This window comes from Paroedura picta, chromosome 11 (genome assembly GCF_049243985.1).
Source record: "Paroedura picta isolate Pp20150507F chromosome 11, Ppicta_v3.0, whole genome shotgun sequence".
In the NCBI taxonomy this organism is placed as follows: domain Eukaryota; kingdom Metazoa; phylum Chordata; class Lepidosauria; order Squamata; family Gekkonidae; genus Paroedura; species Paroedura picta.
In genome coordinates this window covers 8,333,132-8,358,808 of record NC_135379.1, presented here as the reverse complement: position 1 = coordinate 8,358,808, position 25,677 = coordinate 8,333,132, and the positions used below count along the sequence as shown (strand labels likewise).

Here is a 25,677-nt window from a genome sequence, read left to right as displayed (position 1 = left end):
GCACAAAACACTTTCAAGCAATAATTCGGGAGAGAACACGGTCCCTTAAAAAAAAAAACATGTCCAGCTAATAAAGAGTTTACCATGCTTACAAGACCATGCTTGAACCTGAGTGAGCCTGCAGGGAAAAGGAATTCAATCAGTGATGCTTTCTTGGCCCCCCCTCTTACTGAGGATGACCTGGAATGGGACAGTTCTTGAAAAGGCCATTGTGGGGGGGGGGCATTGGCACCTTCCTCAGTGTGGGAAATTCTTATTCTTTATATTATCCGGAAGAGCTGCTTGTTTCTATTTGTCTGAGAGGTGATTCAGGGCCTCGTCTCACAGTAAACTTTCCCCGGGTACTTGGACAGGTTGAAAGATGTCTTTATTTAAAACACACATTAAATAAAACTCTTAATTTAAAACACATTCCTTTCCACTCAGTTGGGTCCTGAAGGCAGAAGATGTGCTCTGGGAATTTTTTAAAGCTGGGAACTTAATCCCCAGGTGCGGTCTGTTCAAGAACAGGGCCATGCTGCATGGATAAAGGGGTTTTCCCTGTGCCCTGTTTCCACCCCGGAATGACCTTGGAGAGCCATTTCTTGCCCCATTGGTGAGCCTATGTTTCCCCAGGGGAGCAAACAGCAGTTCCCGGGGATGTATCGGGTTAGGAAATGGCTCAGGAAGCCTCCTCTGTGGTTTTAGGCGTGGTTTTAGGATTTGCGGGGCCCTGTAGCACCAGAGCCGGTTTAAGGATTCAGGGGGCCCAACAGAGGACAATTATGGCAGGAGCAACCAGAAACCCCCCACAGTGGAAAGGGGTGTCACTCCGAGCATCCTTAAAGAGGGAAAGGGGGGAAGGAGAGATGCTTCGGCCTTGATCCATGGCGGGGGGGAGGCATTACGTGGAGCCCCTGGAATTACAGGGCCTGTAGCGAGTGCTACAGGTGCTATGTGGATAATCCAGCCCTGGTCCCACACTCCATAGTCCTGATGTGGATCAGACTCCTGCATGCCTGGGAATTAAGTTCGGAACTTGGAATGGGCAGATGGCATCTGTCAGCCCAACCTGTGTGTTGTGTGTTGTGTGTTGTGTGTTGTGTTAGCTGTCCGAGCCACTTCAGGGGAGCCATGGGCCAGCAGGGAATAGGCCCTGTCCTTTCTAAACCCCAAGCTGTCTTTTCGGACACTTCGTTTTCCCTGAACACTAAGTGAATCTGGTCAACCCTTCTGGCCACACGACACTGTTTTTCTTAATTAAACATCAATGAAGAGATTGCAAAGAAATCCAAATCCTTCCTTTGCCGTATATCTTCTGTCAGGGTTTTTCTTTTAGCCCCCAACCCCCTTCCCTGGTGGGCTCGAGCCGTTCATTTCATGAAAGCAGTCGGTACACGGTAGTGGAATATTCCACGCTTCTGCTTCACGAACCTTTGACTTTGCAAGGCAAACAGTGAAATTAATTCCAGAGTCGCGTGTGCGAGAGACGCTTGTTGTGAGTAAGAATTCGTTTCCAAGCCGCCGGGGTGCATAGGGCTGCACTTGGAGTTCAGGCAACCAATATTTTATTTATTTGACTCCATCCTTCCATTTCCTTACCAGCTATATTTATAGACAGCCGCTCAGCCACAGCCAATTCCCAAGGTGGTTTGCAATAAAAACAAATTAAAACCATAACATTGATCAGTGGAGGCTGCAGAGGAGGCACCAAGAGGGGGAGACATCTTTGGTCCCACCCCCGCCCCCTCCCGCCTTCTAGATGCCATTTTCAGTGCTTCTGTGTGCACAACATTTCATTTAACTTTTGGGTGGTTTGTACACTCTCGTGCTTTTAAATATATTTTAGTGCTTGCGAAAATTGGCCGAAGTGATAGAGGCAGATATCTTTGGTCCTCAGCAAGGTGGCCATACAGAGAATGCCCATGCAAGTTTTTCCTCTAGTTGTTTGGTGTAGTGGTTAGGAGCGCAGACTTCTAATCTGGCAAGCCGGGTTTGATTCCCTGCTCCAGCCAGCTGGGTGACCTTGGGCTCGCCACAGCACTGATAAAGCTGTTCTGACTGAGCAGTGATATCAGGGCTCTCTCAGCCTCACCCACCCCACAGGGTGTCTGTTGTGGGGAGAGGAAAGGGAAGGCGACTGTAAGCTACTTTGAGCCTCCTTCGGGAAGTGAAAAGCGGCATATAAGAACCAACTCTTCTTCTTGTTCTGTTGATCTTATGTGAAAAGTAACACAAAGCCACAGGGGTGCAGGTTTGAGCTGCCCCACATTTTTTCAGTGTAGTTGATTTCCCACTGTTGATTTCAGGGTTGATTTCCCACTGTTCGACATGCAGCCAGCTTGGGCTAGTCACCGTTCTCTTAGGAGTGTTCCTGCAGAGCAGTTCTGTTTGAGCTCTCTCAGCTGTCACAGAGCATCTGTTGAGGAGAGAGAGAAAGATGTTCGTAAGCCACTTAGGACTCCTTTGAGTAGTGAAAACTGGGGTATAAAAACCAATTCTCCTTCTCCTTGCATCCTTCTCTAGTTACTAGAAAAAAGGGCAACCCTTACAACAAGAAGAAGAGTTGGTTTTTATATCCCGCTTTTCACCGCCTGAAGAAGTCTCCAGGGGGCTTACAATCGCTTTCCCCTCCGCTCTCCACAACAGACACTCTGTGAGGGAGGTGAGGTAAAAGAGAGTTCTGAGAGAACTTGCTTAGTGAGAACAGCTTCTAACAGGACTAGCCCAAGATCACCCACCTGGCTGCATGCGGAGAAGCAGGAATCAAACCCGGCTCACCAGATTAGAAGCCGCCACTGTTAACCACAGCGCCAATCCGACTGTTCACACACACAGTGCATTGGTTCCATGGGCATGTACACTTCTGTGTACAGTGATCTGTCACATTGTCTCTCTGTGAAGAAGTTTCTTGGGGCAGAGTTCACACCTCTGTGGATTAGAGTGGATTAGAAGGAAAGCTAAAACAAGAAATCCTACAGAACTACAGTGGACAGCCCCGTTAAGGCCGGGTATTTTGAGCTCACAGGAAACTTTAACTTAACAAATACGTATTTCTTGAAGTAGGGCAATGTGCCCTTGCACAGCGTAGTTCGAAATGATTCCTAGCAAAACTGGGCTGAAATGGTTTTGCCAACCAAGCTCCTCCTCTTGTCCTCCTGAGGTCTCTCCCTCATTCACTACTTCATCCAACTCCTAAAGTTATGCTCGGGCCAGCTGGCTTCATTCCAGGTACAAGTTAATGAGGGGAAGCTTCCAGGAACACGCTCATCCTAGCAGACTTTTATTTTTCGAGACTGTTACGTTAATACTTGGAGTGCCTGCACCGTGAGCCAGCGCAAGAGAAAGCAGCGGGGCTCCTGCATTGATGAAATGCTGATTTTGATTAGTGATGAGTATGCTCCTCCAGCTGGACTAATGGTATTTTATTTCCAAGTGAAATAGGTTCTGGTGAGGTCAGAGCAGTAACACAACGGCGCCTGGAATCTGGTCCCTCTTCTCTTTCCAAAATGTCCCCTGTGTCAGCATAGAGGATTCTTGGTACATTAAGTCCTATGTGTCACTGTGCTTATATGACACCATTTAGGGCTACCAGAAACCATGGGAAAACCAGTTTCCTTGATTCTTGGCTATGATGGATGCCAGGAACTACGAGAACTGCATTTCCTATCATTTCCACAAGCGAATAGTTTTGCTCTTGGGGTCTCCCACTATTGTTGCAATTTTTAAGAGGAAAAAGAAGAGAGGAAGAGTGGGGAAATCTCTATGCATGCCTAGTCCATACCAGGCCCAAACGCCAAAGGGATCTGGTCCTGATTCAAACGTCTGGGATGAGGCCAACGTGACGACGGTCCTGCCGAATGGAAAATTTCGGCACCACGGCTGATTCTTGTATTGCCTGATTTTCAATTTCCTCAAAAGGTTACAGAAAGCGCTGTTACTTTAGGTGAAAAATGAATGGGGTGTAATAACATTTACTGCATTGACCCAGTTTTGGATCAAAACATGAAAAGTTTTAGTACAATAACTTTTTATATTAAAAAAACAACCCTCTATTTAAACATCCTGGCTTTATATCTGCAAGCTGAAGGTCGCTCTCTACCCATTTCTCAATACAGGGGACAATAGCAAACTCTCTTACGTGTGTTCAGCTGCATAAGCGGGCGGAAAAGATAGCTGTTATGTTGATGGAAAGGGGTCATTTACAAGATGGAGATCATGTGGCTTTGGTCTACCCTCCAGGTAAACAACATTCAGTGTACGTTTTCAGTTGTGTCTGGGGGCTGTGAAGTCTTCTGCTAGTGTAAATATCGTCATTTAACTAGATTGTTTAGCTGCAAAGATTAGTCGATATGAAAAATATTGATTTGACAGGTTATGTTAATCTAGAGCCTCACTTCGGAACTGGGGTTTATGGCTGATAACTAAGGGTGGACAATTTTTTTTAATGGTATTTTCTGGCTCGGATCCATTGGAGCAGAAAAGTGTTTTGATATTTTCCAAAAAGTCCCAAATGCCTAGGATCTACATGCTGTGGGGAGGTCTCTCCCCGACGTACGCAAGCCTGGCTGGGATGGCTTTGTATCTAGTGGCGCAAAGTGGTAAGGCAGCAGACATGCAGTCTGAAAGCTCTGCCCATGAGGCTGGGAGTTCAATCCCAGCAGCCGGCTCAAGGTTGACTCCGCCTTCCATCATTCTGAGGTTGGTCAAATGAGGACCCAGCTTGCTGGGGGATAAACAGTAATGACTGGGGAAGGCACTGGCAAACCACCCCGTATTGAGTCTGCCATGAAAACGCTAGAGGGCGTCACCCCAAGGGTCAGACATGACTCGGTGCTTGCACAGGGGATACCTTTATCTTTATTTATACTCATAGAAGGCAGGTGCATATTTCCTTGAAAAATAAATTCTATTGAATGTAATTCTCTCCAAGCTAGCTGTGTTTCACTAACGGGGTTCAAGGTAACCATGCTTAAGTCTTGTAGAATTCAAGTTTTAATCATGGGTAAATTTATCTAATTGAGGTCAGTGGCTGCATCTAGATTCCTTTAATAATAAAGACTGCAAACGGGTTTGCTTTCCCACTCCTCCTCCACATGCAGCTGGCTGGGTGACCTTGGGCTAGTCACAGTTCCCTCACAACTCTCTCAGCCTCACCTCCTTCACAAGGTGCCTTTTTGGTCTAGAGGAAGAGAAAAGGCCGTTGTAAGCTGAGACTCCTTAAGGTAGAGAAAAGTGGGGTATAAATTAACCCTACTTCTGATCCTTGTAACGAGTCTCTATAACAGGGGTAGTCAAACTGCGGCCCTCCAGATGTCCATGGACTACAATTCCCAGGAGCCCCCTGCCAGCGTTCGCTGGCAGGGGGCTCCTGGGAATTGTAGTCCATGGACATCTGGAGGGCCGCAGTTTGACTACCCCTGCTCTATAACTACCTTACAATCGTTTCTTGGCCTTTTGGCTAAGATCAATTGAAGTATAACTTACCTTACCCTGGTACCAGTTGATAAGCAACAAGGACATATTTTCCCCAAGTAAAACTTCATTACTTTTTTAAAAAATCTCAAAGGTTGACTGTTGGATACTCTTTGAGGTCGTTTTTAAAATTCAGGATAACTAAAAATGCAAAATAATCTTAAAGTAAAGAATCACGCATTGCAGTGATCTCTTTTGACGCGTAGCTCGTGCATATTTGCTGTCCCGAAATGAAAGCAACTCTTGAGAATAACAGCATCAGGTTTAGACCTGACGGCTTTTCTTGATACTTTCATGCCTAAAAGAACATCTGAAATGAAAACGATCAGCGAAGCTTAACCATCCCCAATTGGAAGAGGAGTTTGCTCAAGACTTTCACTGCTAATTTCATTTTACTAATTCGAAAAGAAGCGTTTATTCCAGCCTCCCGCTATCTGTGAATGAATTAAAACTTTTAACCTTCCCCCCCTCCCCCCTTCAAGCTAGAAAATCTACTTTCTCTCTCTTTTTATTATTCACCATGCAGGGATAGATCTGATTGCTGCATTTTACGGGTGTTTGTATGCAGGCTGTGTGCCAATCACAGTTCGACCTCCGCATCCACAAAACATTGCAACGACGTTGCCTACAGTAAAGATGATTGTGGAGGTCAGCCATTCATGCAAAAACGCTTTTTCTGGTTTTTTTAAGGGTCAGGGATCCAGAGACCCCAGCGGGATTTGGGGCTAGCCCTCCCCCCTCCCTTCTAGGGCTATTTGTGCCAATTGTAAATAGCTTTTGACATTTCTTTCAGTCCAAAGCAGTATGCAGTGGGGGATGGAGGCATGGGCTAGTCTAAGACTACTGCAGGAAGACAGCTGCCTGGCAAAGTGCTGAACTGGTTTAGAACCGGCCATCGAGAGCCAGCATGGCCTAGTCATTAGAGCATCCTTTTTCAACCTTTTGACCATGGAGGAACCCCTGAAAAAATGTCTGGCCTTTGACCCAGAAGGTAGTGCCATGCCCCTTCAGAGAAGAACCAGTCAACTGAACGATCGATAATTTACCATTTCCATGGTGGAGAAAGAGGCTAGGCCTGTAGAGCAACAGAGGAAGTGGGCTCCAGGGATGTCTAGTGATGTCAGCAGCCATCTGGACTTCTGGGAAAGGCCACGTAACCCCTGGGGAGCTCTCGCAGAATCCCAGGGTTCCCATTGACAGAGCGCCAGACTAGGCTCTGAAAGACTAAGCTGGAATTCCCGCTCTGCCACGGAATCTTGTTGGGTGACCTTGGGCCAGACACACATTCTCAGCCTCACCTGCTTCATAACGTGAACGTGAGGATACATTGGAGGAGCAGGAAATGATGTCAACCCCTTTGGGTCCCTGTTGGGGAGAAAGTCAGGGTATCCATGAAGTGAATGAATAACGTGGGTCAATATAATATAATCTGGAGATGCCCTCCTCCCCCAAGCAGGAATACATCCACAAATTGTATTGTATTTTCAAACGTGCATGTTCGGCCTTGCTAACTGGTTGGCGGTAAAAAGATGGCGGCCGAACCACTTTTGTGTCAGGCGGCTTGGATCTTCTGTCATATTTTCTCTTCCAAACCCCTCAGGTGAGCCGCTCTGCCTGTCTAATGACGACGCAATTGATATGTAAATTGTTGCGGTCGCGAGAGGCAGCCGCCGCGGTGGACGTAAGGACATGGCCGCCCATATTAGACACAGGTAGGGGCTGTTTCCCTCGGTCGATGTCTGCAGCTTGCTTTGAAATATCACTCCATCCTAGCAACGGCCACTGAACCGCATTTTCATCCTTTTCCCCACCCCAGACGATTTGCCAAAGAAACGGCCTCCTCAAATCTACAAACCTTCGAACCCGGACATGCTGGCCTACCTAGATTTCAGCGTATCTACAACCGGAATGCTAGCCGGGGTGAAGGTAGGTACAGACCTAGATGTTGCCATGTGAGAACCAAGGCTGGGGATGTAGGTCATGGGTAGACTAGAGAAAGTGACCAGGTGAGGACAGGGATAGGGACTTGAAACTCTGTTTGCACAGGCAGAAATCCAAAGCGTCAGTACCGGGGAAACCCGAACACTCTCATGCATTTCACCTACACGGCTGTGCACCCAGACAAAACCAAGCGAATATTCAAAATGATTCCTTACCTCCTATGTGTCTATTTGTTTTTCATGCCTTAGGGCAGGGGTAGTCAAACTGCGGCCCTCCAGATGTCCATGGACTACAATTCTCAAGAGCCCCTGCCAGCAAATGCTGGCAGGGGCTTCTGGGAATTGTAGTCCATGGACATCTGGGGGGCCGTAGTTTGACTACCCCTGCCTTAGTGTAAAAAGGACATCGCATGAGGTCCTAATGTTCATGATTTTCATTAGAAATGTGAATTTTATACAATTCTAGCCCTTGTGCTCGGTGTAAGTTTTGTGGCCCCTCTAATTTCAGCATTACCAGTCCGGGCTGGAGGGGGCTTTCTGAGGTCAGCCTTTCCTCACTTTTTTTACCATTGAGAAACATTCTTCAGGCTTCAAGAAACCCCAGAAGTGGTGCAATTTTGCAGAAGATGATTGGGAAGCAGAGCTGTGCACATGCCCGCTCGGGACCCCACCCCTTCTCACCCCCTCCAGGCCCATCACTGGCCACTGAGGGTGGGTGGGTCAACATGACCATATACAATCATATCACCCAATAAATGTTGGGCCATGTGTCATTGATGACCACCTCTCCCTATTCCCTTATTTAGATATGTGTCTGGGGGGGGGGGGGGATCGGAGAATTGAATAATTCCGCCCTGTTTTTGCCTGCTTGGTTTTATTGTACTTATTATGTCCCGTATTGTTTTAATAAGGTTTTATTGGGGTTTTAGTGGGGACAATTTGTAACCCGCCACGAGCCATTCTTGGGAGTGGCAGGAAATAAATTTAATCAAGCAATTAATTAACTAACTTCCACCCATTCAGGAAACCTTTCCAAAGACATCAAGAAACTCCAGGGTTAGACGCAGAGTTTCCTCACCTAAAAGGCCCAGAGCTGTAAAGAAATAAATAAATAAGTGTCGGTGAATTTTATGATATATATTTTCATTTTCATAAAGATAAAAATAGAACGGAACAAATAGTATAAATTGTTAATACAAAGAAAGATAGATTATGCTCTTCATTTGTTACACTTAATTCCCCATTTCGTGCCCCCTTTTAGTTTATTTTCTTAAATAATTCAGATAAGGGCCCCATTGTTCTTGGAACACCTCTTCTGTTTTTCCATTAACTGTCAATTTGACCATCTTTGCAAAGTCCGCTAGTTTGTTCAGCCAGTCTTCTATCGAAGGTAGTTCTTGCGTTTTCCATTTCTTGGCCAAAGTGGTGGTGAATTTGAAAGGAAGCAATGGGGACCCTTCCGTGTGGCTCTGCCACAAAGCTACGGCTGGGTGTGCCCCCCCACCCAATATTCTTCTAGCTTAAACTAAAAATAAGCAATAGCCTGCTCTCGTTGGAGCTGCACCTAAATCCCTAGCTGTTCCTGATGACAAAGTAGAAATCGCAGTTCCCGAAGAGTCGCCCTCTTCCTGCCTGCCCCTCACGGTTGTTTGCACAGCCTCCTTGGGAAGCGTATTCATTTTCGTCATTTATAAATAATTGTGTGTGTTTTGAAGGCAGGATGGGGGCAGAGAAGGGGAGCTGACTCTTCTTGCTCTCTATCCCGCGGCTGGCTTGAGGGCTGGCAGCGTTTCAAGACGGAGCCCATAAGGCGCTGCACTTAATCATCGTAATGACTGCCCTGTTATCTCCTTCCAGATGTCTCATGCTGCCACTAGTGCCTTTTGTCGTTCTATTAAGCTGCAGTGTGAGCTTTATCCTTCTAGAGAAGTCGCTATCTGTTTGGACCCTTACTGTGGACTCGGGTTTGTCCTTTGGTGCCTCTGCAGGTAAGTCCCTCTCCATCTCTCTCCCCTCTCTGGTGTTGCGGCCAGCTAGAGTATCCCACGTTGAACGAGCAAACTGAACATTCCCCGAGATTGCATGATCAACAAGCTTATCAGAGAAGAGAGAGCAATCTATAAAGTGGTCATCGGAGAACAGTCACGTTATGTTAACAAGCTTTTGTTGGCTTAGTCTCTGTGATGCCATTCCATAAAATGTGCTCGAAGTGACTTTCAAGGGGAAAAAATATATCAATGAATACAAGTAGTTAAAAATGATGCAACTAGTTTTTAATCCATCCGTTCTCCAAGGCTCTTATAGGGTAGAAGAAGGTGTTCGTAAGCGACTTGGGGACTCCTTTAAGTAGTGAAAAGTGGGGTATAAAAACCAGCTCTCTTCTTCTTCTTCTTCTTCTTCTTCTTCTTCTTCTTCTTCTTCTTCTTCTTCTTCTTCTTCTTCTTCTTCTTCTTCTTCTTCTTCTTCTTCTTCTTCTTCTTCTTCTTCTTCATGCAACCTTCTCAAGTTCTTAGAGAAAGGGGCAACCCTTAGAGCAAGGAGAATTGATTTTTATGCCCCGCTTTTTACTGCTCGAAGGCGTCTCAGAGCCCCTTTTAATAGCCTTCCCTTCCTCTCCCCACCACAGACACCCTGTGAGGGAGGTGAGGCTGAGAGAGCTCTGACAGGACTGCTCTGTGAGAACAGCTCTATCAGGACTGTGACGAGCCCAAGGTCACCCAGCGGGCTGCCTGTGGAGGAGCAGGGAATCAAATTCAGCTCGCCAGATTGGAAGCTGCCACTCTTAACCATGACCTACATATGAACATCCTTGATCCTATTACTGGGACTTCCCCATTTCTTTTGTCAACTGTCCCAAGATTTCTGATTAGCCTCTTGATCATGGAAGGAAATCTCAATCCAGGAAAAGTGTTGATCCCTTTGACACAGGGTCAATATTGTTGCCATTGTTGCCGGTCGCCGTCACAGCAGTGCCAGGGTTAATCATGAGGAGTCACAATCCCAGCCTGAATAGCCTTGTCTGTGTTGTAGATTCTGTGAAGTTGTGGCCATCTCCTCCCCTGCGATGTCCCAGAATGCACCATTCTGAGACTTCCAAACCGCTAAGGAAAGCCTGCTTGGAGCATGGCGCCGGCCTATTGGTGAGTCTTGAGTATATTGCGTGGTTTTGCAAAGTTTTTTTGTTTTCTTTTTATTTTATGTCCCGAAGGGTATAAAATAATAATGAAAAGAAACCTTGCAAAGCAGAGCAATAGGCCTCCATTGAAAACCAGATTCCTATCAATCGGCCACACGCTCCAGCAGGATTTCCTGGGGACCTTTGTCAAAGACTGATGCATTCTGGACATGGCAAAAATCATCAGGCCAGCGTGAGTTCACGGACACATCCATGTTTTTTTTTTCTTTTCCATCGTCTGTGCTGAAGTTTATTAACTGGCTTCTGGGGTGCTTTTGTTGCTCCTCGACTTTTAGCGATTGCTTTACAGTAGCTAATTCTTTTTCACTTTGGACCTCAAATCACAGCTAATTAACTAGGCAGCACCCCTTCCCTGTGATAACGCTCACATGAACTGGAGGGACAAGATTTAAAAATGACCGTCTGTTGAATCATATCTAGCCGTTCTGTTCATGGCTTGTTTCTACCCCCTCCCGCCCCCTCAAGACTACAGGCTAGGATCCTGATGTGCTATCATTTATCCCTTCCAAAACTTTATTTTTAGTAACTTGAGGAAAATTCATTTGACAGGTTGTTGAAGTAGTTATCAGCTTTCTTTCTGTTGTCCAAATAAGGGCTCGTTCACACATGGACTTACGCAGGGCAGGGAATTTAACTTACAGGGGAAGTAACCAGTGTGATTAATTTTTTTCTTACTAAGCTCCATCAGCAAAACGCTGCTGACCTGGTCCAAGTTAAGTGGTGCCTTCTTCCTGGGCCATTTTAATTTATTTCTTATTTATTCATATTTACAGTTGCAGGGCGCCCCTCTTAAGCCAGTCATCTCAGGGTGTCAAATATTTATAAACCATAAAACCGTAAAATACATCAACACAGTTAAAAACTACTGAAAAGCTAATGGTATGATGGTACGGTCTCAGTCAATGCCTGAACATACTAGAAATCAGTAGTTAACACCTTGTTGATTCATACGCACACAAGTCATAGACTCCATTGAAAACTGTTGCGTTCGTGAGATATCATGAATATGCCGCCTTTCCAGAGTCCTTCCCAATTTAATGTGTTTGCCGGGATTGAACAGCCATGTCCCCTTCAGCCATGCAAGTCATCCCTGGATGCTGCACTCATCAAATAATGAGCATGCATCCGTGAACTAGTCTTAAGAATTCATGCAGTGAGGATAATTCGTAAGACTAGCTGATCCTGTGAGATTGCAAGCTCTCTGTTGATAGATACAATTCAGCTGTGACAAAAACGGCAGTGTGGCTTCACCGATGTTTTGCCCAGTTTTCCATGGCATCTCATGAGTTATCTGGACATAGCAAAGGGAAGAACTTCGCCCTACGATATATTTTGAGGGTTGCCCAAGACACCGAGGAGGACTGAGATGCGGCAACAAACCGTGGTTGGTTGGTGTGTAAATAGATGTACAATATAAAGTTGTGAGGTAAATAGATGTAAATAGATGTGAGATTCCTCAGGCCAGTTCCTCTGCTCCAGCTCTTTCTCAAGGAGTGGGTTTCATGCTTGCGTTTTGAGCGGAAAGATGAGGGAACTTATGTCTGAGGATCCCCCACCAAGAGTAATTCGGGTCACAGCAAACCACGGTTTGTCATACACATTTCAGCTGCCCTGCCGTCCCGACTCCCAGCAAGGAGAGCAGCTCATCACGTGGGACCTTTTGTCCTCAACTCACCCTGGAAACTGCTCTCCTTGCTACAGAGGAGTCACTGCCCTGGTAGGGTGGTCTCCATGTGGGCGGTCTTGCTGAGTCATTTCATTCTGCCCTGTGCAACATGCAGGATTTGGTTGCCCCAAACCGGTCGCTTTCCATTTGCAGTCTTCTCAAAGCAGGTTTCCAGTTGTGTGTTAATGAATCTTGTATCTTTGCAGCGTTTATTCAGGGCACCAGTCTATTTTGATTCCTCCCTCAGAACTGGAGACCACACCTGCTCTGTGGCTCTTGGCTGTGAGCCAGTACAAAGTGAGAGACACTTTTTGCTCTTACTCGGTCATGGAGCTTTGTACCAAGGGGCTTGGTTCGCAGACAGAATCTCTGAAGGTGAGTCGGGCTGGTTTCCTCTCTGTTCTCTATACCGTATTCCCTTTTTTTGTGTGTTGATGTGTAATCAGTGTGGTCAGAATGCAACCAGCAAAAAGATGCTGATCAAGGAGTAAGAGAAAAGATCTTCCATAAGGGCAGTAGCATTTGCCTCCTGCTAAGTCTGTCACCTGCCATTCCTTGGTTCTTCCCATAATATATCCATTTGGGACACACAAAATCCTAATTTAGCTGTTGTCATTTGCTGGAAAATTGCCAGTGCCCTCTTCTCCGCCACAGGCAGCTTCACCCTCCTGCTGTGTACTTTTCAGCAGTTTGCGCTTCTGCTGACTTCCTGTACAATATAAAGTTGTGAGGCTTCTGAGCAGGCCTGAGATCCTCCCACAGTTGTTACTAGATCTCCTGGCTACATTAAGCTCCCCCAAGTGATAAATAAATAAACCAGTAATGCCTTATTTGAGGAAATAACTTTTTAATGTCGTTTCTAGCAAAGAGGACTGGACCTCTCAAGGGTACGGACATGCGTGGTGGTGGCAGAAGAACGGCCCCGAATTGCCCTGACACAATCTTTTTCAAAGCTTTTCAAAGATCTGGGCCTGCATCCCCGGGCTGTCAGCACATCGTTTGGCTGCAGAGTTAACCTAGCCATATGTTTGCAGGTAAGCCTCTTCTCAACAATGTCTTAAAGTGAGCACTTCCTGGTATGACAGGAAGTCTTAAGAGGAGCACTTTCTACTATGACAGGAAGTCTTAATAAAAGCACTTCCTGCTTTGACAGGAAGTCCTAATAAGAGCACTCCCTGCTATGACAGGTGCTTCTAACCAGGCCACGCATGGGGTACTTTGTTTCCTCTTTCATCATGCTAGTAGTACACACACACACACACACACACCTGAATCATCCTGCCACATTTCGGCTAACAAGCATCTTTCATTAAGCCTCCACTCTGCTTCCTTGGCACTTATCTTGCCCCAGTCTTAAAAGCAACGTGGTGTTCGAAGTTTAGTTGCTTGTATAAAGTCAACCTTATTAATACGGCTTTAGCTCATCTTCTTGTGCCTGAGCTACAAGGGACAAACGGCGTTTCCTGGTCTGACCCATGGACCTCACTGCCATTTTGGAGCCAAACTTGACCAATCAAAAAAAATGTGACAAGGACCTTGTGCTGGAAGCCCGAACAAGGAACTTCAGCTCCTGCTTTTTGGAAGTATTTCCCCGTGATTTTATTTGTCCAAGAGAAAGCAAACATTCTAATCCGACAGGCACCAACAGAAGGAGCGCTATCTGGGTGTTTCTAGATACGCTGGCCGCTGGAACAATTGCTTTCTGTGAGACAGGAGTAAATACTCATCCGAGCAACGCCAAGGGGGTCCGATTGCATTCTGTTGTTTGGAAGTGAGATATTTGTACTTCTCTTGAAGCCGAAGACCTTCTCTCTGTGGAAATAAAACATTGCCAGCGTTTCCTGGAGCAGCTTTATCTGGGCAAACCGCACTGAGGATCACAACCCTCTGTGGAAATCATGGGTTGGCAGGGGAAGTAGCGAAGCATGATTCAACCACAGCAGCTGTAGCAGACGGGTCACAAAGCTGTAGGCTGCAATGCTAACTATTGTGCCTCGGGTATGTAAATCTCAGGCATCGTCTTCCAGGCAAGTGCAAACCATTTTCATAAAGTGTCTCCGGTAATAACACTGGCAAAGATTTTGTCTGTGGAGCCAGAGGAGGCAGTGCTGAGATTGATGCACCCGTGATTCTGACTCTCTGCAAGGCATCTTCGCGTACCAGAGTTATCATCTCTAATAACAGATTTCACGTCCCTTCTGGTTTCTGTCGTTCAAAAACGCCCCCTTGTAAATTCAGGGCATGTTTGCACAAATAGGATTGCATTTGCATATGCTTAGCTCTGTATCTTAGTTGTTTGATGATTTTGGCCAGAGGCCGTGGTGAAGAAGGGGACACGGGGGAAGGAAAGGTGGTGAGTTAGACGGCTAACATAGAAGACAGAATGACTGCCCTTGGGATAATGGTGATTGCTCAATGTCTCGTTGAGCCTGTTTTTGCTTTCTGTGCCATGCTTTGAATGCGTGAACTTGTCTCCTACCAAGTCAGATCATGATCTGTCCAGCTCAGGGGTGGCCAAACTGTGGCTCTCCCAGCGATGGCAGAGGCTCATGGGAATTGTTGTCCATGGACATCTGGAGAGCCACAGTTTGGACTGGCCCATAATATCTGCCTCTGATGGAAAGCAGCTGTCCAGGGATTCAAGCAGAGAGGTCCTTCCCTACAATTCCTATCCTGAAATCCTTGAACTGGAGATGCTAGCAATGGAGCCAGGGACCTTCTGCATGCAAAATGTGTGTTCTCCTGCCAATCATTTCTTCCCACTCATTGTTTTCTGTGTCACCATCTGCATATCAAATGACTGCTTTGGGAGATTAAGTTATTGAGTCTGTAGGCTGAAGTTTCACTTCCCTGGAGGAAGATTGACCAGGAAGGCTCGGTTGATGTCTTTCAGGAGGGGTATCTCCAGATTTCGGACATTTTGTTCATCTTTGCTATCAGTAGTGATGGAAGGGGGTACAAGTACAAGAATGTTGAATTCCTAATGTTGTAAGCTGTTGAGGCTCTGTTAGCACCAACCATACATTTTGGAGAAAGGAGGAAGTTGAGATAAACTGAGGTATAGTATAGAACAGGGGTAGTCAACTTGTGGTCCTCCAGATGTTCATGGACTATAATTCCCATGAGCCCCTGCCAGCATACACTGGCAGGGGCACATAGGAATTGTAGTCCATGAACTTCTGGAGGACCACAGGTTGACTACCCCTGGTATAGAAGGTTTTATGAAAAATGGTTCTTCCCTTTCAACACAACAAGGAGCACAGTATATGTTCTAGGATACACTCTAAAATAGCACAGTGAACTATCCTCTAAAGCAGGGGTAGTCAATCTGTGGTCATCCAGATGTTCATGGACTACAATTCCCATGAGCCGCTGCCAGTGTTTGCTGGGGCTCATGGGAATTGTAGTCCATGAACATCTGGAGGAACACAGGTTGAGTACCCCTGCTCTAAACCACTGGTTCTCAACCTTCCTAATGCCGTGACCCTTTAATACAGTTCCTCATGTTGCAGTGACCCCCAACCATGCAATTATGCAAGGGTTCTTTCACAGCAATTAAGCCGAAACTGACCAATGGCGTGAAGATCCATTGTTCATGATTGTATATACATTGTTTTTTTTCCTGGGATTTCTCAGTTCAGTTCTGCCTCTTGTCCCACCATGCCGATCTTGCTCTTTTCCGCTCATCTCGATCTACCCCGCAAGGCTGTTGTGTGGCTGGCGCCCCCCTGGCCAAGCTGCTTGCCCTGCCATGACCCCTCTGAAAGGGTCGTTCGACTCCCAAAAGGGTCCCAACCCCCAGGTTGAGAACCACTGCTCTAAAGCTTCAGTTTAATTCCCATTAATTCAGTTAGGACTAAGATACTATCCCTTGAGTACTGAATATTGCTTGTGAGTTACTGAATCTCATGAGAAGGAAGGACTCCCTGGAGAAGAGCCTAATGCTGGGAGCGATCGAGGGCAAAAGAAGAAGGGGATGACAGAGAATGAGGTGGCTGGATGGAGTCACTGAAGCAGTCGGTGCAAACTTCAATGGACTCCGGGGAATGGTAGAGGACAGGGAGGCCTGGGGGATCATTGTCCATGGGGTTGTGATGGGTCGGACACGACTTCGCACCTAACAACAATAATGTGCTGCTAGAATCTCCTCACACACACACACACACACACACACACACACACACATAGTATTTCAACTGCTGGAACTGTTGAAAACATTCTTTGCCAGCTCTAGCAGTCGAAATGTAGAACAGTCCAATTCTGTGCCTTATATTTGGTCTTCTGGCTCCTAGGACTGCACAAGGAAACCTTAATTTCTATCCAATCCTATGTACAGGTTTTGGGGAGAAGAGTAGTATAAGTATGCTTTTTGTTATAGCTTAATCCTGCAGAACTATACAGCTTTCCTTGACGCTTCGGGAGAACCAGGGGCTGCCTAAAACGGTCCTTCCAAGAACCACCGGATAGCTTGAAAACCTCTGATTATTAACTAACCCGTTTCTTAAAGTGGCTTAGTTGGTGATGCCTGGATTTTATGCAGGGCCATGCTAGTGTCCCGCAATAAACAGCCTTTTATGTCCAAAGTACCAACCGTCAACGGAGGCTGTCCACTGCATCTCTGCATGCTTTACCATTCGGGACCATTCCTTCTAATCACAGAGGCGTGATTCTGCTTCTTATATCTTTCTTAACGTCTGCAAAAACCCAGAGACTTAGACTCCTTTGAAAACAAGAACTAAAGCTAAACTTTTGAGGGGAGGGGTACGAATGTGCTTCTGTCAAATTCCCTTAGGCTCGGTCTAACAAATCACAAGGGGACTTGGATTTGCCGTCCACTAACCAAACTGTGTAGACCAGGGGTAGTCAAACTGCGGCCCTCCAGATGTCCATGGACTACAATTCCGAGGAGCCCCGCTGGCAGGGGCTCCTGGGAATTGTAGTCCATGGACATCTGGAGGGCCGCAGTTTGACTACCCCTAGTCTACACAGTCTTTTAAATGGCTTAACTCTTGTTTGTCTGTCGGAAGTCACCGCCTCCTCTGTTTGCGCTATCAAAAGGTTGACATCTTACATTTTTCTTCTTCTTTTTAAACCTTGAAAGGTATAATGGTTTGATTTGTACAATTCATGTTATTTGACATGATTTTTTCCCCTTCTTATTTTACTCCCCGCTTTTTGCATTGATCCCTTTCATTTTCCTCCCAATTTCCATTCCCATTTTTATTCCCCCCCCCTCCAACCCCATGTGTTTATGTCTTTCCTTCTCCTCCCACATCCCCTTGGTTCCCGCTGCTGTAGCCGCACAGGCTGGGGAAACGGGCCGAGCAGGTAGGGGATTTTCACGTACCCTTGAAAACCTCCACTTCTCCGCTCCCAACAGTGGGACAGACTAGAGGCTGGAGACTTTTTTTGAGGGAGGGGGGCGCAGTCGGCCCATCCTGCAAGTCTGGCCATGGGGTAGGAAGGAAGCCCCCCCCCATCTCTAGAGTTCATGGGATACAGACTTTAATGCAAAGTTTCACTGCCAGCTCATTTAACAGCGAAGTCAAAACAGACACACAGAGAACTCAGTTTAGCTTTAACGTTCAAACTGGTTCTATTGATTTTATAAATTGGGTCTGGTCAACTATGAAAACATTTCCTAAGGTAATATTTATAGATTGCCTCTCTCCCCCCCCCACACCCCCCGCCCCCAAATTAACGATGCCTGAAATGAGCTTCTCCACTCCCAGCTAGTCTGTTACACTGCTGAGTCTATTGGCGCACTGGAAACCACAACCCTGTTGAGCTGCTAGGTAGGCCTGTGTGTCTTGTGGGGTTTTCTAGCTTTCACCAAACTGAAGAAGGCTAATTGTGCATGTTGCAGCTCTTGTAGCGCTCCCTTGGCTGTCTTGGTGGCGGGGTGCTCATCGGTGTTCGAGAAATGTTTTGTGGCTGAGTTGTGTCTCTTCCCCTCTGTGGTGTCATAGAACTGACCTGTCCCATCCCCCCCCCCCAAAAAAATAAATGAGCTCAGGAAAAAAGGAACTGACGGCATGTATGGCAGAAGCCCAGAAGGGCTGCTGTGGGTTCTTTTCGCCTTCACGTTGTGCCTATTGATCGCTATTCTAACAGTTCCTCATGAGTCCCTTTTGTCTTCCCCTTCAATCTCAATCATGAGATTCTGGTCCCCACATCTTGGATGGTCCAACATACACACACACAGAGTCTTGTATGACTTGCCCATCAGATGTTGGCATAGAACAGAGGTGGCCAAACCGTGGTTCTCCAAATGTCCATGCACTACAATGACCATGAGTTGGTGTTGGCAGGCGCTCATGATCATTGTAGTCCATGGACATCTGGAGAGCTCAGTTTGGCCACCCTTGGCATAGAAGGCTGCCAAGTTAATGTGTTATCCTGAAGCTGGTTAGAAACAAATGCTTGACTTACAAGACTTCAATAACAAAACACGGTGATAGTAGGTAGACAATGATCTTCTCGTTTTCAGCCGGGGAAGCAGCGAACCTCAAAGTCAGGAGGCACGCTCAAGCGCTTAAGCGCTTGAACTTGGAGGGAAGAAACTACAATGGGTTCAAGGGTGAAGTGGAAATAGGTGGGCACATCTGTTAGTTGGGCGGCTCTGGTATTTGAGGAGTAGGCTAGAAACAATTTAGAAACGCTGCCCTGAATGCTCCCCTATGCAAGACCCCTAGGCTCCCGGAGACTTGAGCTGCTGGCTGACTTCTTCCTCCTTCCCATGTTTCCCTTTCCCGCACCCTCAACTGATCGCAGCCTTCCATCCTTTCCGGAACCGTGTGCCTTTGCATCATCAGGCCATTCCTAGGGCTTTGTTTTAGTTTTTACTTTTGGTTAACTCGCAAGCTCATATTTTTCTGCATACCTCAAGAATGTAGAGCCGGGTTTTGCTGGTTCCGCCAGCCGCCAGCCTGTTTAATATTTCGATGCAGTGATGTACTTTTAGAAGAACAGGCCTAAAAAAATAACAGACGGAACGTGTTCTTGCAAGCGATGAAGGAAAAGAGTAACTGCTTAGGCCTGTCCGGTCCGTATCAGCTGGCACCATGCATCTTGCCCTTTTTTAATGCCATTTCCATTCAATACATCGTATGCCTGTGTTTGAGAGCCTGGACAAGCTCAGCCTTTCTCCTTTTTCACTTGCTTCTGCCATTGCCAACTGTGTTTCTTCAGCTGTTCCTATTTTCTTTGTTTTTTGCCAAAAGCATTCTGTGTTGCGATGTAGTTATGTCCGGCATCAGCCTTTCACTAGCGTCAAATTTCTGTTGACACTAGTTTCCAATAAAAGGCAATCGCCAGCTTAGATTTGTACCAAAAGTTTAACGAGTATGCCCAGGAAGACGATTAATTTTCTGGTATTAATGTATTAACTGTTTTGATCCATGGTAATAATATGTGTTTTCTATGCTTAACTTCAGTGGTAAGTATAATGCAGGGCTTTGTTTTGTTTCTGTGCTTTCCTCCCTCCACCGTTTGTCGAAGTATGCAGAAACTTGCTCTAGACAAACGTTCTAACTGAAAGTTGTTCTTTTATAGGGGACTTCGGGACCAGATCCAACCACTGTGTATGTTGACATGAGGGCCCTAAGGCATGACAGGTAGGATTAAAAAATATCTTTTTTTGCAGAATTCTGGGTTGAAATATACACTCCGTTCCCCACAATACTTTACAGAGCCGGTGGCCTATTTATATATATATAAATTGCTTTATAAGAGTATAAGGAATCAACCACTGAAGAAAACTGTGAAAATGGAGTATATCTAGAAACCGTTTTGGTTGGTCCTTAAAAAATTATTGACATATAAAATTTATTGTACCAATTGCCTTGGAAAGGTTCTGTTTTTCTGTTTATGTTTTGAACCTTTCTTCATTTTTCGTATTGTTATTTCATTGTGACTTGGCTGCAGCAGGAGTGAGCCATTGGTCCATTAGCCCTTTGTTGTTTCAGAGTATGATCTGAGATGGTCAGGAAGCGACATATCTGCAGCCATAATGTTCTTCCAATTATTGTACGAAATGCCCCGGTAGGGGAACATAGCTTGGATCACAATCTAATGTTGCCTGTTCCTTTTCAGTCACTTGCCAGATATGAAACATGTAACCTTTTCAGTAGGGAGTGCACGAATCAGATCTCATCCATTCCTTTCTCTCCCCCCAACCCCACCCCCCAATCTGTATTTCCAGGCTTGGCCGTGGCATTATAAAAAGCATGTGGGTGTAGACGCCACGCAGCCCTAGAAAATGCTTAGGAACGTGGCACATCAACCAAGGAACTCTGCGTGCAAAAATAGCATGGCATGAAAACAGGGGAGCAAAACTCAGAAATCAGGGAAATGAGTAAAGCTGGCCGTAATAACAATTCTTAGGCCCTTTCAAACAAGATTCCCAGCAATTGAGAGGCAACAAAATAGGTGGCTTTGAAATGTCTTAGAAATGGCCTTTTCTCCTCCGATCCTCGCGTTCTGCTTCTTATCAGTAAGTTGCCCACAAGGATTAGAGGCGTATGGATCAAACCCAATGTTTCACGTGGGAGGGATTCTTGGGGGGGGCTTTTGGTCAGTTGCTTTTAAATGGTTGACATTTTAAATTTAAGACTTGTAAGCTGCCTTGGGCCTTGAGGGAGTCAAAATTTGATCTGGATTGGGCCGCTAATCCCATGTTCATTTGCAACAACTGCTCCTGTAAACATTCACCGTTTTGAGGGCTGCCTGAAAGGAAGGGTTATGCCAGGGGTAGTCCAACTGCGGCCCTCCAGATGTCCATGGACTACAATTCCCAGGAGCCCCTGCCAGCATTCGCTGGCAGGGGCTCCTGGGAATTGTAGTCCATGGACATCTGGAGAGCCACAGTTTGACTACCCCTGGGTTATGCCATTGGCTTTCTAGCCAATGTGGCAGCACAGCCAAACCTGAATCACAGGAGACAATAAGAACATTCCGGCATTTGTGGCTCGGGTTTAATTTCTCAAGCACAGTTTGGTAGGAGGAAGGAGAAAGATTCTGCAGCCCTAACTTCTCTAGAAGTTTAGAACCCTGTTGCAAGAAGGTTCTTATCCTTATTAGACAGGCTAGAAAACAGGCGTTGTTTTTAATGTAAATACGAATGATTGCTTTTTTTCATTATAGAAGCAAATCGATGTTGCTGTTGAGATGTTTTGTGAATGTTGAGTTTTAGTTGGCACTTGTAGGTGGTTGTTTTTGAACTTGTGGGACCATTAGAGGCGTGACTCTATATTGTGGGACCATTAGAGGCGCGACTCTAGATCTGGCATGCTGGGTTCGATTCTGCACTCCCCCCATATGTAGCCAGCTGGGTGACCTTGGGCTCGCCATGGCAGTGATAAAACTGTTCTGACCGGGCAGTGATATCAGGGCTCTCTCAGCCTCACCCACCCCACAGGGTGTCTGTTGTGGGGAGAGGAAAGGGAAGGTGACTGTAAGCCGCTTTGAGCCTCCTTCGGGTAGGGAAAAGCGGCATATAAGAACCAACTCTTCTTCTTCTTCTTCTTGGCAGTCCATAGCGAATGGGTATATGTAACCCACATTTCAGATCTCGGCTGCTGCATGCAAGTTTTCCAGCGCTTCCATCTCCTCTCCCCTCCTGTGCCAGTCCCCACACAGCATGTGCCAAATTGCTTCACATTTCCTGCTGTGTCCGCTTCCTACCATCTCTCTAGCTTGGCTCCAGAGTAGTTTTTCCAGGAGCTTTCTGTATTTGGTGGCTTCCCTTCATCTGTCCTCAAAGTGACAGCATTAGAAATGATGCGATTCATCTCATGATGAATCCCCCCCCCACGGCTCCTCAGCCATGCAGCAAAATGTAAATATATGACCTAAGAAATGGAATTTATGACTTTGCGGAATGTGGGGCTTTTTGCTGTTTGTAAAACAGAATTACGGTGCTCTGTGTGATTAGCTCTCCCCATAAAGCTTTAGTAGGGAGTTGTTTGAGCCTTAGTAAAAATCACCTTCTGATGATTTCTGGCTTTTATGGGCAAGAATTGATCACACCTTAGCACAATATTTAGCTTTTTGTTCTGTTCTCACAAAGACTTTATTTCGTGGGGAAATCAGCACTATTTTAAAAAAGCACCTTTTTAAAATTACTATAAAATGTTCTTGACATCAAACTTACAAGGATCCAAGGACAGTCTTCTCTTCTCTTCTCTTCTCTTCTCTTCTCTTCTCTTCTCTTCTCTTCTCTTCTCTTCTCTTCTCTTCTCTTCTCTCCTCTCCTCTCCTCTCCTCTCCTCTCCTCTCCTCTCCTCTCCTCTCCTCTCCTCTCCTCTCCTCTCCTCTCCTCTCCTCTCCTCTCCTATTCTCCTGATCTGTTCATAAACTTCTCAAGCCATCTTTTGATGTACCTAAGAGTCCGTCTCTCCGCCTATACCCGCAAAAGAGCATTACAGTCTGCCACCGCCAACTGGCTAGTGATCCCTGGCCCCAAAGAAGCCTGTCAGTCCTCAACGCGGGCCACAGCTTTTTCTGTCCTGGCCCCCACCTGGTGAAATGAGCTCCCTGAAGAGATCAGGGCCTGCAAAAGGGAGCTCCTCCACCAGGCATTTGCCTGAGACACATTTGCCACAGTTCCCCCCTCAGACATCCTCTCCATGGCCTGAACCAATCTGTCCTCTCTAAGGGCCTTAGCTAAGTTCTGTTCCTATTATATTGTTTATGATCACTGAAATTGTGTTATTTAGATTATGTTGTTGTTGTATTTGTTTATATTATATATTAATCTGTTCCATGTATCCCCCCATGTTGTATGTAAACTGCCCTGAGCCATATGGAAGGGCAGTATAGAAATTAAATAAACAAACAAACAAATAAATAAATAAATAACTATACAGCCGACTTAGCTTAGTTGGTAGATCTAGGGGGTGGGATGGGTCCTGACGAGGGAGTCCTGGATTCAAATTTGTCATTTGGCCACATAGTTTATTAGATAATCTTGGCAGCTGAGCCTAGCACACAAGGTTGTTGTGAAGGTAAAACAGGAGAACGTGCATATTCATGGCTCCTTTGAGGAAGTGATCACAAGAGGAAAACATGAAAATATCTTTCTGGTTCTAGTGTTACAGATATCCCGTAATTTTTTTCTGTCCCAGCTTTGCGTTTCCAGAAGCCCTCGAGGCTACAAACAGCTTTCTCATAATATAATAATGCGTAAAGATGATTAAAGCTGATCCATTAAAAGAACAAATCATCCTTGTATACCCCAAAGCAGAAGTTGAAGCAGGAAGGGAGTGGTTAAATAAACGCTTTCTTAAAATATTTGCCTGTGCAATTGCTAGAATTAAATGGCTTAAAAATTCTGACATTGGTGTACAAAATCATCAGATTTCAAAGATCCAAAAAGTAATTCCACATTGACCATTGATCACCCCTAGAAATGATCAGAGTATCTCCAGACTTGCTTGGAGCATGGCAATAGCCACTGAAGAAATCAGTCTGTACCCTTCCTTTATTTCTACCCACCCAAATCTGTCCTAATCTATATTTACATACTCTGCCGTAGCCATTAGGCTAAGACCTACCTACCCCTTTGGGTACTTCCACTGTGCTGCACCTTCCGAAGCCCTTTCTCTGCCATGGTGGCTCTTTTGCTGACTGCCGTGAAACCGTGATGACTTCGGAAAAGAAAAGAGGATATGTATCCTCCGCCTAGCAAGGAGGCACGACCAAGGCATGAGCCAGCTTCGTGGAGTGGTGAAGAGCGGCGGCTTCTGATCTGGCGAGCCGGGTTTGACTGCCCGTTCCTCCTCCATATGCAGTCAGCTGGGGGGCCTTGCCCTCACAGAACAGTTCTCTCTGCCTCACCTACCTCACTTCTCTTGTGGGGAGAGGAAGGGCAGACTTTGAGACGCCTTCAGGCAGTGAAATGCGGGGTCTAAAAACCAACCTTTTGGGGGCTGAGAGCAGCAGAGTCTCTAGGCTGGCGGCCTATGACAAGTTGTAAAGTCAGTTGTGTTGCTGGTATTCTGTGCTATAGTAACGTCCTTTAAAATAAAAGGAAGGGGATCTTCGTGCATCTGTGACGGTTCTCCTCTGTGCTTTGTCTTTCAGAGTGCGCTTAGTAGAAAGAGGATCCCCTCATAGTTTGCCTCTCATGGAATCGGGAAAGGTAAATGTTTGTTTTACTTCAGAGATACTCACAGGATCTTAAAGCACCCTGAGATGTGTCGTGTTTGTGCATGAATCCCCCCCACCTCGCTTTTGTTCATTTGTTCCGAAGGCAAACTGACACAGCAGTCGGGGCGATAGCTCCCAAGTGGTGCAAGTGGGTCATCCTTGGTAGCTGTATCTTGATGTGCAGCTCCAGTGGGCTTTGTTCATGTTGTTCCGCTTTCCCTCAGACTCGTAGCCAGGATGGGGTCAGTGCCGTGAAGTTACACATGGCACGACATTTTGTTTTGCTAGCATTTCTCTTATGACTCCCCTCCCACGCCCACACAGGATAGCCCAATAGGCCAGATACAACAACTATATGCAGCCAGCTGGGTGACCTTGGGCCAGTCACAGTTCCCTCAGAGCTCTCTTTGCATCATCAACTTCACAGGGTGTCTGTTGTGGGGAGAGGAAGGAAAGGCGATTTGTGAGCCACTTTGAGACATTTTAGGCCCGCTGGGTGACCTTGGACCAGTCACAGTTCTCACAGAGCTCACAGCCCCACCTACCTCATAGGGTGTCTGTTGTGGGGAGAGGAAGGGAAGACAATTGAGACTCTTTTGGGCAGTGAAAAGCAGGGTATAAAAACAACTCTTCTTCTCATTATTCGGTATGAATTCTGGAGTTGAAAATAAGGATTGCCTTCCTTTTTCTAAAACTGCACAAAAAAGCACTGTTAACAGGAGAAGTATACACAACGCCCACTATTCCCCTTGGTTGACAGGTTTTTGTGACAATTTGGGAACTTGTGAGACCCGTTTTGACCAGAGGTGATAGTGGTGGTGGGGAAGAAATGTGGAATCACCAGAGGCAGCAGTGCTCTCATCATACCAAGGAGCACCCTGCCTTTGGCACGCTGGACGCCATGCCTGCCTGCATAAATAAGGATCTGAGTACGGATGTTTGTTGTGGGCTCTGAAAGGAAGCTCGCTAACTTGGATTCGGGGACCCTGTCAGAACAAATACGATTTTGCAGACAAGAGAGCTCTATCTTTCCGGGGGTTGTATCACCTCCAGAAACCTTTCCTGTAGACAATATCTGTATATCTAATAATGGAGTGTGGCACTTCATCTGTGAATATCTACATCTACAAATTAGGGCCACGTGGACACTAAAGATATTTCCCTGCAAACTTGGGGAACTCCCCTGGTGTGCAGAAAAAGGATGAAATCTTAAAAAACAAAACAACAACATAACACAGTGGGGTGGGTTAAATTCTTCCTAAAACAAAAAG

At 46.1% G+C, this 25,677-nt stretch overlaps 1 protein-coding gene across 4 annotated transcripts in view; it reads left to right on the top strand.

Moving 5' to 3' along the window:
* The window catches only part of DIP2C (disco interacting protein 2 homolog C), a 287,193-nt gene that overhangs the window by 253,329 nt on the left and 8,187 nt on the right, over nucleotides 1-25,677 (top strand). For all 4 annotated transcript variants that reach the window (XM_077304480.1, XM_077304478.1, XM_077304481.1 and 1 more), the window contains 9 exons: nucleotides 4,098-4,221; nucleotides 5,981-6,102; nucleotides 7,055-7,166; nucleotides 7,271-7,380; nucleotides 9,252-9,382; nucleotides 12,463-12,631; nucleotides 13,120-13,290; nucleotides 19,811-19,872; nucleotides 24,341-24,398. In XM_077304480.1, coding sequence (XP_077160595.1) covers nucleotides 4,098-4,221; nucleotides 5,981-6,102; nucleotides 7,055-7,166; nucleotides 7,271-7,380; nucleotides 9,252-9,382; nucleotides 12,463-12,631; nucleotides 13,120-13,290; nucleotides 19,811-19,872; nucleotides 24,341-24,398 — 1,059 coding nt within the window. The remainder of the gene's footprint in view (nucleotides 1-4,097; nucleotides 4,222-5,980; nucleotides 6,103-7,054; nucleotides 7,167-7,270; nucleotides 7,381-9,251; nucleotides 9,383-12,462; nucleotides 12,632-13,119; nucleotides 13,291-19,810; nucleotides 19,873-24,340; nucleotides 24,399-25,677) is intronic.